This window comes from Triturus cristatus, chromosome 12, assembly GCF_964204655.1.
Source record: "Triturus cristatus chromosome 12, aTriCri1.1, whole genome shotgun sequence".
NCBI lineage: Eukaryota > Metazoa > Chordata > Amphibia > Caudata > Salamandridae > Triturus > Triturus cristatus.
In genome coordinates this window covers 175,477,299-175,490,271 of record NC_140595.1, presented here as the reverse complement: position 1 = coordinate 175,490,271, position 12,973 = coordinate 175,477,299, and the positions used below count along the sequence as shown (strand labels likewise).

Below are 12,973 nucleotides of genomic sequence, written 5' to 3'. Positions count from 1 at the left end.
AGCATGTGATCTTGTCGACACTAAAAGATATTGGGCTACCACTTGATTTGCTTCCTCTTATTATCAGACTGCATGAAAGTAATAAGGCCAGGATTCGTTGGGGTAAACAGGGAGAAGTAACAGAATTTTTTCCAGTGGATAAAGGAGTACGTCAGGGTTGTGTGCTGGCCCGACCCTATTTTCATTGTATCTAAATGGGATAGTGAACTGCATGAAATTAACAAACACTGATGCACCGACACTGGCAGGCAAAAAGGTTCCTATACGGATGTTTGCGGACGACACGTTGATACTCTCTAAAACTCCGAGTGGGCTCCAGAGGGCCCTCTCAATCTTTGAAGAGTTTTGTGCTCAACGGGGATTGAAGGTCAACGTGTCCAAAACAAAACTGATGACCTTTAACCCACATAGGGCGTTCAAAGGAGGCATCAGATTAAATAACATCAAGCTTGATTGAGGTCAAGGAGTTCACATATTTGGGGGTTAATATCCAGGAGGGGCTAAGATGGTCACATCAAGTTGATTTAGCATAATTGAAACATAGGCAACTGGCAGGGGTTTTGTTAAAAGAATATAACTCCTCTTTTACTATGATAATCAGCCCCGCCATGGAGATATACAGCATAAAGGTAATTAGTTCTGCCTTATATGGTGCTGAACTTTGGGGCGACGAGAACCTAGCCAAACTAACCATCTCAGAGAATAAGTTCCTTAGAAATATAGCGAGACTGCCCCAGAGCACCCCGATGCGCCCATTGCTGATTGACCTTGGGCGAAAGCCAATCGAAGAAATTGCAAAATTGCGCCCTTTGTTGCACTGGCGGAGACTGTGGTCCACCCCAGAGCTAGCAGAGTATGCGGCCAGCTTCCTAGATGTAATTAGGGTGGATAGTTTACGCAAAATAAGATGGCTAAAACAGCTTAGAGCCACTTTATTTTATATAGGTTTGAGCTCGCTGTGGGATGATCCAGAGAATGCTATCTTTCCCCCAAAGCAGATTTTGAAAGCTAAATACTGGGAAATGGCCCACACGGATCTGGTGAGGAACTGTGAGTCAAATCAAATCAAATCAAAATAAGCTTTATTCGGAAAGTTAATTTCGATCCATAAAAGCATGTGCAATTTAACATGTCATCTAAAACATTTAAAACAAATAATTTTTATGGAAATATATGTACAGAGCATGTGTCGGCAAAAGCTCATTTACATGGTTCCAGTTAATGTAGGTACAAAAATAGCAGCAAGTGGGCGCGGAAGGACAGCATTTCTTTTTAATAAATAGGCAGTTAAAAATAATGAGTGAGAGGAGCCTAGCGCGCACCCAAGATGGCCGCGTAGGTGCGAGGCTCCCGAGGACCTCCGCGACCTCCTGCATAAATCCTGACCGAATCCTGTCCTAGATGAGGGGACTGTGTTTGTGAACCAGAGTTGAGGTGACGCCCGTTTTCCGTTTTCAATTTGGACCTCGGACACCGGCGGGAGCACCGATTAAGGTTTGCGGCCTTCTCCACGCCGGCCCCCCGTACTGGAGTTGTGGGGCGATCCGGCGACAAAGTGAATAACAGCGGCGGGCAAGGCTGGGCGACTCGCGCACCCCGCACTTTCACTTTCGCTTTTGCGCCCTCCTTGCTGCCAGGCGAGGTAGGGTCGCGAAGCGGTGTGCGGTGGTGTGGCCTCGTTGGGGTGCCCTGCCGGCCCGCCGGCTGTGGTCCGTCCTTCGGAGCGGTGGTCGCCCCCCCCGGAGCCCTTGAACGGGATTGTCTACCCCCTTTTTGAGGAGATTGGCTCGATTTGGGACCGCGACCATGGCCACAAAACAAGATGGCGACCGGGCTAAGGTGAAGTCGACCCGTCGTGGCGCGGCCCATCAATCCAACAATATGGACCGCTACACCCTCCAGAAGGGATCTCCAGAGGCGCTGCGTAGCTCCCCCACGGGCCCGACTGACGCTCCTGCTCTGCCCACGGACCTGACCCTCCGAGACGTCATGGGCGCCATCGCCGAGATGAAGGCCTCGGTGGACCAGCGCTTTGACACTCTGGCGCAGAAGATCGACTCGGTCCTCGTGGACGTGGGCCTCGTGAGAGCCGATCTCTCAAAAACAAATGACCGGGTCGATTCTTTGGCCCACTCTACCTCGGGCCTCACGTCCGACGTGGCGGCCCTCCAACAGGAGGTGCGCAGGCTCGGCCAGGCGAGCGCCCTGATGCATCGTCGACTGGAGGATTCCGAGGGTCGGGCCCGGAGGAATAACGTCCGCATTATCGGGGTGCCGGAGGGACGCGAAGCAGAGGCAGCGGATCTGTTTGTGGAGGACTTGGTCCTCACCCATCTCCAGCCTCGGGGGCTGAGCAAATTCTTTGCAGTGGAACGTGCCCACAGGGTCCCCGGGGGTAGGCCTAAGATCGGAGCCCCTCCGAGGCCTCTCATCGCCCGGATTTTCAATTTTCGGGACAGGGACGCTATCCTGCAGACCTCCAGGCTACAAGGGCCGGTCAGACTTGACAATATGGATATCAATTTCTATCCTGACTTTACTCCGGCGGTCCAAAAGCAGCGACTGAGTTTTCTCGGTGTCAAACGTCGCCTACGGGACCTGAATCTCAAATATGCGATGCTTTTTCCAGCTAAGCTGAGGGTGGAGGTGGATGGCCGCACACACTTTTTTGATCGTCCCGAGGCGGCCGGGGACTGGCTGGACACTCTGCCCGGAGATCGGGGCCGGGGGGGTGGGGGGGGGAGCGGTTGGTGGGGAGGGCCCGCCGGATCAGGACTGAGGGACTAATGGTAGGCCTTGCTCTGGACTGTGTTATTGTCACCATTGACTGTTAGGGTAAGTTCCCCTCCTGCGGAGGTCGTGTGGGGTCTCTCGGGGGATCTCCCTCCTCCTCTGGGGGACTAGTTAGTTTTCTTTCCATGGGGCGACAGGCACACTGCACTTTGGGGGGGCTGTTCGGGCTCATGCAGGGGTGCAGGGTGGGGGGAGTTCTGTTGGGATGGGTGGGTTGGGGTGGGGTGTGGTTCGTTTCTACCGCAAGGCAAACCCTTTATTGTATTGGTTTTTTTGAGATGCTCTCGGGGGGACAAATGATGGTTTCTGTATGTGATGGGGGGTAGGGACCTGACGTTGTTGTCCTGGAACGTCAACGGACTGGGTGATAGGATTAAGCGGGGTGTGGTCCTGCAATATCTGAAACTGATTTCGCCTGATGTGGTCTTTTTGCAGGAGACACACCTCATTGGTAACTCCTATTGTGCCATGAACCGACGTGGTTATCGTTTGGTGGCCCACTCGGGCTTCACATCAGGCTCACGAGGGGTGGGCATTATGGTCAAGACCTCGCTCCCGCTAGAAATAGACGAGGTGCGCCATGATGAGAGGGGACGCTACACTGTCTTGGTGGGGAGAATGGAGGGCAAGGTAGTCGTCTTTGTCTCAGTGTACGTCCCACCGGGGTTACAGTCCACTACCTTTGCGGACCTGGGACGCCTCCTGCTTGACCTTCCGGTGGGGCTTCTGGTGGTTGGGGGGGACTTCAATGCGGTGGCTTCTGGGACTCTGGATCGCTATCCCCCTAGGGACCTCCCCCGGGCACAAGCGTGGCTGTCTGGCCTTTTGGACACGCTGGGATTGGTGGACTGTTGGCGTCTGAAGCATCCCACTCAGCTGCAGTACACCTTCCATTCGGGGGCCCATGGTAGCCTTTCGCGGCTTGATTATGTCCTTGTCCCTGCGGCCTATGCCGGGAGAGTGGGGGAGGTGCGCCATCTGGCGCGGGGTATCTCAGATCACTCCCCACTCCTGTTGCACTTTGATGTCTTCCCGAGGGGGGAGGGCAGGGTAGCTCCAATCAATGCCTGGTACCTGCGCGACCCCACTATTCGTGCTGACTTGATTAAATCCTTGCAACGGTATTTTGAGGAGAATGTGGGGTCTGTCCCGTCTGCCATTTCCCTGTGGGAGGCTTTCAAGACTGTGCTTAGAGGGGAGGCCCTCTCCTTTATTTCCCATGCCCGGAGGCGCGCACAGGAGGAGGTGACCCGGGTGGAGGCCGAAATCACTGAACTGGAGGGTGATCTGGGGAGTGGGGTGACGGACGCTGCGCTGCACGTTCTACACCTTAAGCAGGCGGCCTATAGGTCCCTCGTCGCGGAGGCGGCCAGGGGCCTCAGCAGAGAGCAACAGGGGCGATTGTATGATGTGGGTGATAAGGCTGGTAAGTTGATTGCGTGGTTGGATAGGAAGGAGAGAGCTAATCGTGTGGTCCCGCTGATTGAAAGAATGGATGGTGTACGTGTCACTGAGCCGGAAGGCATTGTCTCCTGCTTCGCGGATTATTTCCGCGAGGTATATTCCCCGGTTTCTCCCTGCCCAGAGGAGGATTCCCATGCCCTGCTGCGTGACATCGCGCTGCCCTCCCTCTCAATGGAGGACAGGGAGTTAATGGATGCCGCCCCTACCTCGGACGAAATTGCCCTCGCCATCCGCTCGGTCGCTTCTGGCAAGGCCATGGGCCTGAACGGCATTCCTATCGAGTTGTATAAATTGCGACCGGACGTACTGGCACCCCACCTCCGCGCTATGTTCCTTGCGGCTCACTCGCGGGGCTCCCTCCCGCCGGACCAGCGTCTGGCTACCATCGTGGTTATCCACAAGGAGGGCAGACCGCGAGACCGGGTTACATCCTACCGGCCTATCTCGCTCTTGAACGCGGAGCCTAAAATCCTCGCCAAGGTGCTCGCTAACCGGCTGGTCGGCGTGGTGGGCGATTTGGTCCACCAAGACCAGTCCGGCTTCATTCCCCATCGCAATACGGCCCTTAATCTGCGGCGCTTGCACGGGGTGCTCGCGCGTGTTCCGTTCGTGCGGGAGCCGGCCATCTTGGCGTCCCTGGACGCCACCATGGCGTTCGACACGCTCGAGTGGCCCTACATCTGGGCGATGTTGGCGAAATTTGGATTTGGCCCGGGATTCATCAGTTGGGTCAAATTGTTGTACTCGGACCCATTGGCACAGGTGGTGGTGAATGGTCGAGTCTCGGCCCCATTCGTGCTGGGACGGGGCACGCGACAGGGTTGTCCCCTGTCGCCGCTCCTTTTTGCATTGGCCCTGGAACCCCTGGCGGAGTGGCTGAGGTGGCACCCATCCATCCGAGGTCTCCGTTGGACCCCCGAGTATGAGGATCGCGTGTCCCTCTACGCTGACGATATCCTTTTGTACTTAGCCTCCCCGCGCAAATCACTGATTGTCCTGGTCGATGTTCTGCGCTCCTTTGGCCGTAATTCAGGCCTTGTCATTAACTGGGCTAAATCCTGTGTCTATGTGCTTTCCGGGGAGGCTCCTGTCCTCCCTCGGGGCTGTCCGATCCAGATCGCCTCGCAGGGATTTCGATACCTGGGGGTCTATATTACGCTGGACCCGGTGGCCCGCTACGAGCGAAACTTGCTTCCCCCCCTCCAGCGCTTGAAGGAGGACGTCGCGCGCTGGCGGCGCTTGCCGCTTTCGCCGCTCGGCCGGGCGGCATTGTTCAAGATGATGTCATTGCCCCGCTTTTTGTACGCTCTCCAGAACACTATGGACTTGGTCCCGGTGCGCTACTTCCGTGAGGTGGAAGGCTTACAGCGCCGTCTGTTTTGGGACGGAAGGCCGCGTATAGCCCTGGCAAAATTGACGCTCCCGTGGTACGACGGAGGGATTGCCCTCCCGGATATTAAGCGGTATTACTGGGCCTCCCAGTTAGCTGCACTTAATCACGGCTTCTATGGGCCCGCCCTAAACCCGGCATTTGAAATGGACAAAATGCTCCTGCCCGGTGGCGACTACAATCGAGCGCTCTACACTAGCGTGCCCGATTCCCGCTTGACGGGACCCACGCGTGTCATGGTGCGAGTATGGCACGCGGCTAATGCAGCTATGGGATGGAAGGACCGCTTGACCCGGGCGTCACCGTTGTATGCGTCGGAGAGGCTTGGCTCTTTGTGGACCTCGAAGGGCTTCGAGAGGTGGGACATGATAGGCATCAGTACAGTGGGAGATCTCTGGACGAGGGGAGGATTCAAGACATTCGAGATGCTGCAGGCGGAGTTTCAGCTGCAGGGCAGTGAATACTTTCGCTACCTGCAGGTCCGTCACGCACTGGGTTCCGTCTTCCCAGACGTGGCCTCCATCCCGGAGTCCTCCCCCCTGGAGGATAGAGTGCTAGATGGCCACGTTCCGGACAGCACGATCTCCCTCATTTATAAGAAATTGATAAATGACCGCTCGGGCTTACTGACTGGCCTCCGCGAGGCTTGGGTTGCCGATGGGCTGGAGTTGGACGACGAGGACTGGATTTCCGCGGTGGCCTCTCCGAAGGAGGTGGCCATCCCGGCTCGCCTTCGCTTCGTCCAGCTCAAGATACTCCACCGGGTGTATATGACGGGGCCAAGGCTTCAGCGTATGGGCTATGCCGAGGATGGATTGTGTAAGCGTGGGTGTGGTGCTTTGGCGACTTTTTTACACATTCTGTGGGAATGTCCGAGGGTGGAGCGATTCTGGCGTGGTGTGCATGAGGTCCTGCGAGCGGTTACACATGTCGCGCTGTTGCCTGAAGCGAGGAGATGCCTGCTGAATGTGTGGGAACCGACTGATTACTCGGTTCCGCAGACGCGATGGGTGACTCTGGGATATATGATAGCTAAACGTGACATTGCTCAGCTGTGGGGATCTCAGAGACCCCCGGCGGTGTCGGCTTGGAAAGAACATATGGATTGGTGCATGTTCCGAGAAAAGGTGGTATATGTGGCGCGGGGTAAGCCTGGGGCATGGGTGAAGATATGGGGCCCCTGGAACGCTTACCGCGGGGGTATTTGCGAGCCACCGTTGTTGCCTCCCGCTTCACCAGCTCCATCCCCATAGTTGACCCCCTCCCTCAGCCCTGGGCACATTGTTCTCCCAGTCCCGGATCAGTTTCCCTCCCCCTCTCTGGATTTCTTCGGATGGTTGGGGTTCCCCACTTGAGGAGCACGTGTCGTCATTTTCGATTGTGGGTTGCCTTGCGGGTGTGGTTTTATGTTGTTGTGTTGTATAAAACGAAACCGTATTGTGGGTTCAGAGTTATGTGGCCCACGTTGTTGATACCTCCTGCTTTATCGTCTATGCAACGCCAAGTGCCTTATTGTATGTATGTCATTTGCTTTTGTCACTTTAGCGGCCGGCCAGAAGGTTGTAGGCCCATACTTGTATATATTTGAGATTGCAATAAACGGTTTAAAAAAAAATAAAAAAATAAAAAAATAAAAAAATAATGAGTGGGCGATAACAATGATAGGTATAGAAGACATTATTACCACAAAGATAGCAGCGTGTGGGGATGGGAGGAAAGCATTTCGTTCTAATAAATAAACATTAAAAAAGAAATGTAGGCGATAACGGTGATGCAGCTAGTGTGTATACGAAACATTATTCCCATATTCACCATTCATTTTGTTAGAGTAATGGGATTAAATTGCGACTTTAGGGCAGGAAAGCAGAAACATTCGCCCCCTAGTGCGTTATTATGCTGCTTTGGGGGGTAAATCCAAAACAACGTTTGGTATCAAATGTCTGGCGTTCTTCTATATTTGCTCTAATCACGATGAACCTAAGTCAATATTGTTTCTTCATTTGATCAGATTTTTTAAAAAGGCAGTGATATTATAATTTATGCAGTCATTATCGAGACATTGGAGGGCCGTGAATGCTGGGCGACATTGGCGAATGCCCCAAATTTTAAGAATTGGTTTTATCCATTTCCTTCTCAATTCTTCATAAAATTTGCAAAATAAAATAACATGAATGGTTGATTGCTCGGAAACAGAATCACATGGGCAGTGTGGTAATTCGTTTGACCAATTGTTAACAGTTGGAAATGTCACCAGCCTATGGAAAATGTTCAATCGAAAGCGAGTGAGAACAAATCTGTCGTATCTTTTATCAGATTTTTGTAGGTATGGTTGCATGCCAAATGAAGTTAATATCATGAGATTGTGGCTCACAGACAGTTTTGTAGCTTCACTCGTGAATCTCAGGTTCTCCATGTGGTTCATGCAGCGTTTCTTAAAATCTTTCCTTGCAATAGTTAACATGGAAAAAGGATTATTAAAATATTCAGGGTTACCAATGTCTGTCATAAAATCCTTCACATATTTGATCCATTTTATGTCAAGGCAATAGTCCAATTTGAGAGCATCCTGAAGAACTGCCTGATTAAAGCAGTTTGTCTCTGACTTCCAGATCCGATGCCACAGAGTTAGGGGTTGGATTTTTATAATATCCGTAATGTAAGGAACTCCCAACTCAGCGTGGCAGACATAGGTAGACGTAGAAGCCGGAACCGCCAATAGATATCTAAGGAAAGCATTTTCCACTTTTTGCAGTTCGGAAACATTCCGATGACCCCATATCCCTGCCCCATATGTTGCTACACTCGTGCATTTTGCCTTATATATTTTGACCAATTCCAGGGGCGGTCTTCTTCCTAGTTTTTGGGCAAAGTTAACAAGGGCAGTAGTGGCTCTGGTAAAAAGAAGTTTTCTTGATGTGATTGCTTGGCCCCATAGGCCCTTGTCGTCTACGAGAATTCCCAAATATGAGTAAGTGGATGTGGTAGCCAGTTTGCTCCCATTTAAATAGATATCTTTACCCTTTTTGCTGCCTTTACCACATTTCATCACAAAAGTTTTTGAGGCATTAATATTTAGATCAATATCTTGCATATATTTATTGTATAGTTCCAATGCCTGCTGAAGAGCTAAGGGGGTCCTAGCTAAGATAACAGCGTCGTCCGCATAAAGTAGTGCTGGTATGCGTCTGGGGGCCAAATCTTGTTGAACCTGGGGAACGTCCTGACTTCCTTCCAATAAGGCCTTCTCAAGACCATTAGTATATAGCTTCCCTTACTGTTTCTTATGTGGCAAATTGGTACCTGAGTTAGATCGGTATTGGGACATCATAACAAAGCCCTTCGAGCGGAAATTATATTTCCAGTTCAGGGTTGGTACATTGCCTATAAGAGGCTTTATTAGCAAATGGTCCATATCTTGTGATGATTTGTGCTTGGTGTGCCAGTCCGGAAATGAATCTTTATCCCATGTACTATTTGAATGCAATGGCTACAGAGCTCCACGCAGCAGCTCCACGCAGCATCTGGTTGTCCCCTATATGCAAACTCTTAGGAACAAGAAGGGCGCAGGAGGCAGAAAGAATCTTAAGAAGGAACACATCTGAAGTGATAGTTGTTGCCCTGGCGAAATTTTTGGGGTGGGTATGGGCAATTAGAGCACGGTCCCTCATGGAGAGAATAGCCTAATAAATACATCTGTCTCGCTGCATATCAATTTTTGAGTAGCCATTCACCTTCCATTCAATTGGACAGCTTGTTTAGAGTACCCATGAAATTTTAAATAACTCATTTTATATCATATTTTATATTGTATATAGTGTTTCTTAAAAGATTTTATAAATTCATCTTAGATTGTGTACATTGATTTTAAAATGATTTTTTCTTTTATAAATTCAATCTGGAAATTATGTGTAATTCCTTTATATGTATATTGTGTGCTTTGATGACCTAATAAGTCGAATAAAGCTTTTTTTGGATTGGATTGGATTGGCACGGTGCTCTTTGTTAAAGAACTTCTGTATTGAAGTAATGAAAAGGATTATACATACAGAAGTGTCCCATAAGTTAATTGTGACCAATACAGTGAAAGCTAGTCTTGGTAGAATAACAGATGATCAACTTTTCTTCACTAACATCATCATCAGATCGCATTTCTAATTTCTCATATTTTGTATAGGAACACTTTTACAATAGACTAATCAGTCACTAAGGGAAGATGATGTTGAAATAAATCATATTTTACAGGGTATGTCTATTGTCATGGGCATAGCAACAAAGTATTTGACACCTAACTTTCCTTTTCTTGTCCCACCAGGGTCTACAACCTCAGAAGCAAGAAACCTATGAAACCCTCCAGATGCATGAGAAGCCCAACTAGATTACAGATTTCACAAACTGCCCCACTCAAGAGTTGCTTATTCTACACTCAAGAGTTGCTTATTCTACACTATGTCATGGGTCTTTGGGGCTTCTGGGTGTAACTTGTTGTTTACCTTAAACCATTTAATATTCAGCCAAGAAGTTTCCGAAATACTTAATTAGAGTATATCAATGGATACGTCTAGCCTGGACATTTGGAGAGCCAGAGGCAAATATTTATTGTTAGAAAGGCATTTGGATTTGTTAGTGTAGGCATTCAATTTCCATCATTGCCTCCATAAACGTTTGCTTAAGATCCTCTGTCCAATGTAGGTGCCTAAGATAGAATGAGACAGCTGACGGAGTCAAACTCATTGAGCAATTGTTGACCAACAGCTTCAACTGTGTATTTGATTTAAAGTGTGAATCTCAGACAAATGTTCCGATGTCAATTGAACACAGTAAGTTTCAATATTTGAAATCTATTCACTCAAACAAATGTGTAGCCGAGGTTTGCTCATTTAAACTTATGCTCCAATTCCTATTCCCCCAAATTATATCTCCTAGAAACAATGCTTTTTTTTACACTTGCAATTTATTTTATGTTTTGTTTTTTTAATGTCTTTGTTTTAATATTGTAGTGTGTGAATTCTGCTTGTCAATAATTTCCAGTAAAATGCTTGCTCAGGTTATTGTAAAGGTTCTCAATTATATTACTATGAATATTAAAAGGATTCAGTAAATGTCTTATTGAGGAGACTTTGATGGAGCAGGCAAATCATTTTAAAACTTATTTGGTTATTTGTCATAAAACTGTCAATAAAATGTAATTCGTCATAAAGATTGTTTCCTAGAGTATCCCTAACATAAATACTGTCCCATGATATTTTTTATATTATTAACTTAAATAGGTCAATATGGTTGTAATCAATATTTGGGACACAATATTATTATATGATATTTAATCCACAATATCCTGGTATAATACCCTCCTGTATAAAAGCCTCAATAACAATTTTTTCTTTTTTTCGGATAATAAGGTGTGATTATGTTGTCTAGTTAGATTTGTTGTTGAAGAGATCATGAAGGAAAAGCTATGACATTTTTCAGTCTCCTGCACAAAGTCAGCATTTCTTTGTAGGATACTAAGCGGGCAGTAATTTATCAGATATAATAGCCACTATGTCCGCAAAGCAACTGACAGCTCTGCCAAATGCAGATTCTATACCACTCTGGACTAAGAAGAAGGATGTGTTAGTCAAGATGTGATAAAAAAATCAATCTTGTAAAAAGTGAAATTTTTAAAGGGAATGCACATCGAGGCAATTCTTCGTCTCTATAAAATTGTTATTTTCTTACGCTTTTCTACTTTGAGCAGTAGGCTCTAGTCTAAATTGATATTCAATTCTGAATAATTTTTCTGTATCCTTAAGGGCTGTACGTAAAAAGAATACATTTTAAGCATTATCATTCTAGAGTACGCAACACATAGTTTCTAGCCACAAGTGTTAGGTCTCTCATTGTTCATGTATTTTAGCAGGAGTAGAAGCTCAGTATCATTTATCCCTATTCTGCTTTACTGCAAGTTGCCACACAATCAAGAATACTTAGCTTACTTGGTGCTAGGCAATGATAAGAGTTTTTGCGTTGTACATGACAATTTCTGTTGTTAATGAGCTTGGCATATATATATGTTGTTAATATCTATTCCTTTGCTTAAAATATTTTATAAATAAACATCTTCTTCCCAACAATATAGAGACTGCAATGTGACCTACACATTTACATGTTTTGTGTGTGATTTATTTGTGATTTTAATGCTTGTTGGTATGCCATGCATGATGTAAAATGCTTCAGATGAAATGCCATATTCCATCCATGCACACTTTGTAAACTTTCCAGTTCACCAATTAAAGATGGCATCTACTGGATCCAATTGTGGCTCATGATGTTTTAAAAATATATGTTATATGCAAATCATAGCAAAAAAAAGTAGATTTCATTGTTTAAATAAATACACCATCAGAAACACCTAGACATCCGTGAAACCTCTAGAAGCCAAAAATCAGTCAGGGGGAATTAACACAGCCTTATGTTTATATTGATGTTTATGTTTATATTGATGGAACTCAGAGGTTATATGTCAATAAAGAAAACTAGTGCAAACTCTTTGTAGTAAGAATATCTTCATTAAGGTTGTTTATTTTCCCCTCTAACAAGTTCAGCATTATTGTTCTCTTTGTTGCATCACACTGGTGTGTCGTGTTACAAATATCCACTTTATATTGTTATTTAGGACACAAATGGTTAGGAAATTGTTGCTGATCAAAGTTTCAACTCCTCCACTTGCGATAGATGTACACAATTAATCCAAGTAGAAGTAATTTACAGAGCAGGTGGTAATTATGGAAGTGTGGCCAAGATAGCACTGAATTTGCCAACATCATGCAACTGTGAGCCTATAACGATATAAATAAAGCCCCATTACATAGGATAATGTCATTTTAATTGTTGTGTTCTGTCGCTGTCATAATGAAATCTACAAAGTAAATATTTCCTCTCAGAATCTGAAGAGACCTCATTGAAACCAGTGTAAAGATCCTATTCTGACCAAGAGCCTAACACATGTGCAGTAGGCTAAGCATATGGGATCGGGAAAATCTTCAGATATCTGAGGGGTCCAGATAAAAGCCGACAACCCACAAGGCGTGCATCTCTAAGGATGAAGAATGACACCTAGGGGCTCATTAAGATATCGGGCGGATTGCCACCACCCGTATGGCGGTGGCGATCTGCCCTCAGAAAATCACTGCCCGCATATGAATTCCCCCCGCCACATTACCATGGCAGGGGGGACCATCCGCCGGTTTTCCGCCGGTAGGCAATCCGCCCGATTGCCTACCGGGCGAAAAAACAGTTAATATGGTGGCGGTGTCTGGTAGACACCGCCATCCATATTAGTATGCAGGC

The 12,973-nt window shown here is 47.4% G+C and overlaps 1 protein-coding gene across 2 annotated transcripts in view; it reads left to right on the top strand.

Annotated features, from left to right (window-relative positions):
- FCER1G (Fc epsilon receptor Ig) overlaps positions 1-12,169 on the top strand; it is a 246,634-nt gene extending 234,465 nt beyond the window's left edge. For both annotated transcript variants that reach the window (XM_085637448.1, XM_085637449.1), the window contains one exon: positions 9,960-12,169. In XM_085637448.1, coding sequence (XP_085493574.1) covers positions 9,960-10,022 — 63 coding nt within the window. In that variant the 3' untranslated portion in view covers positions 10,023-12,169. The remainder of the gene's footprint in view (positions 1-9,959) is intronic.
- The last annotated feature ends 804 nt before the right edge of the window (positions 12,170-12,973 follow it).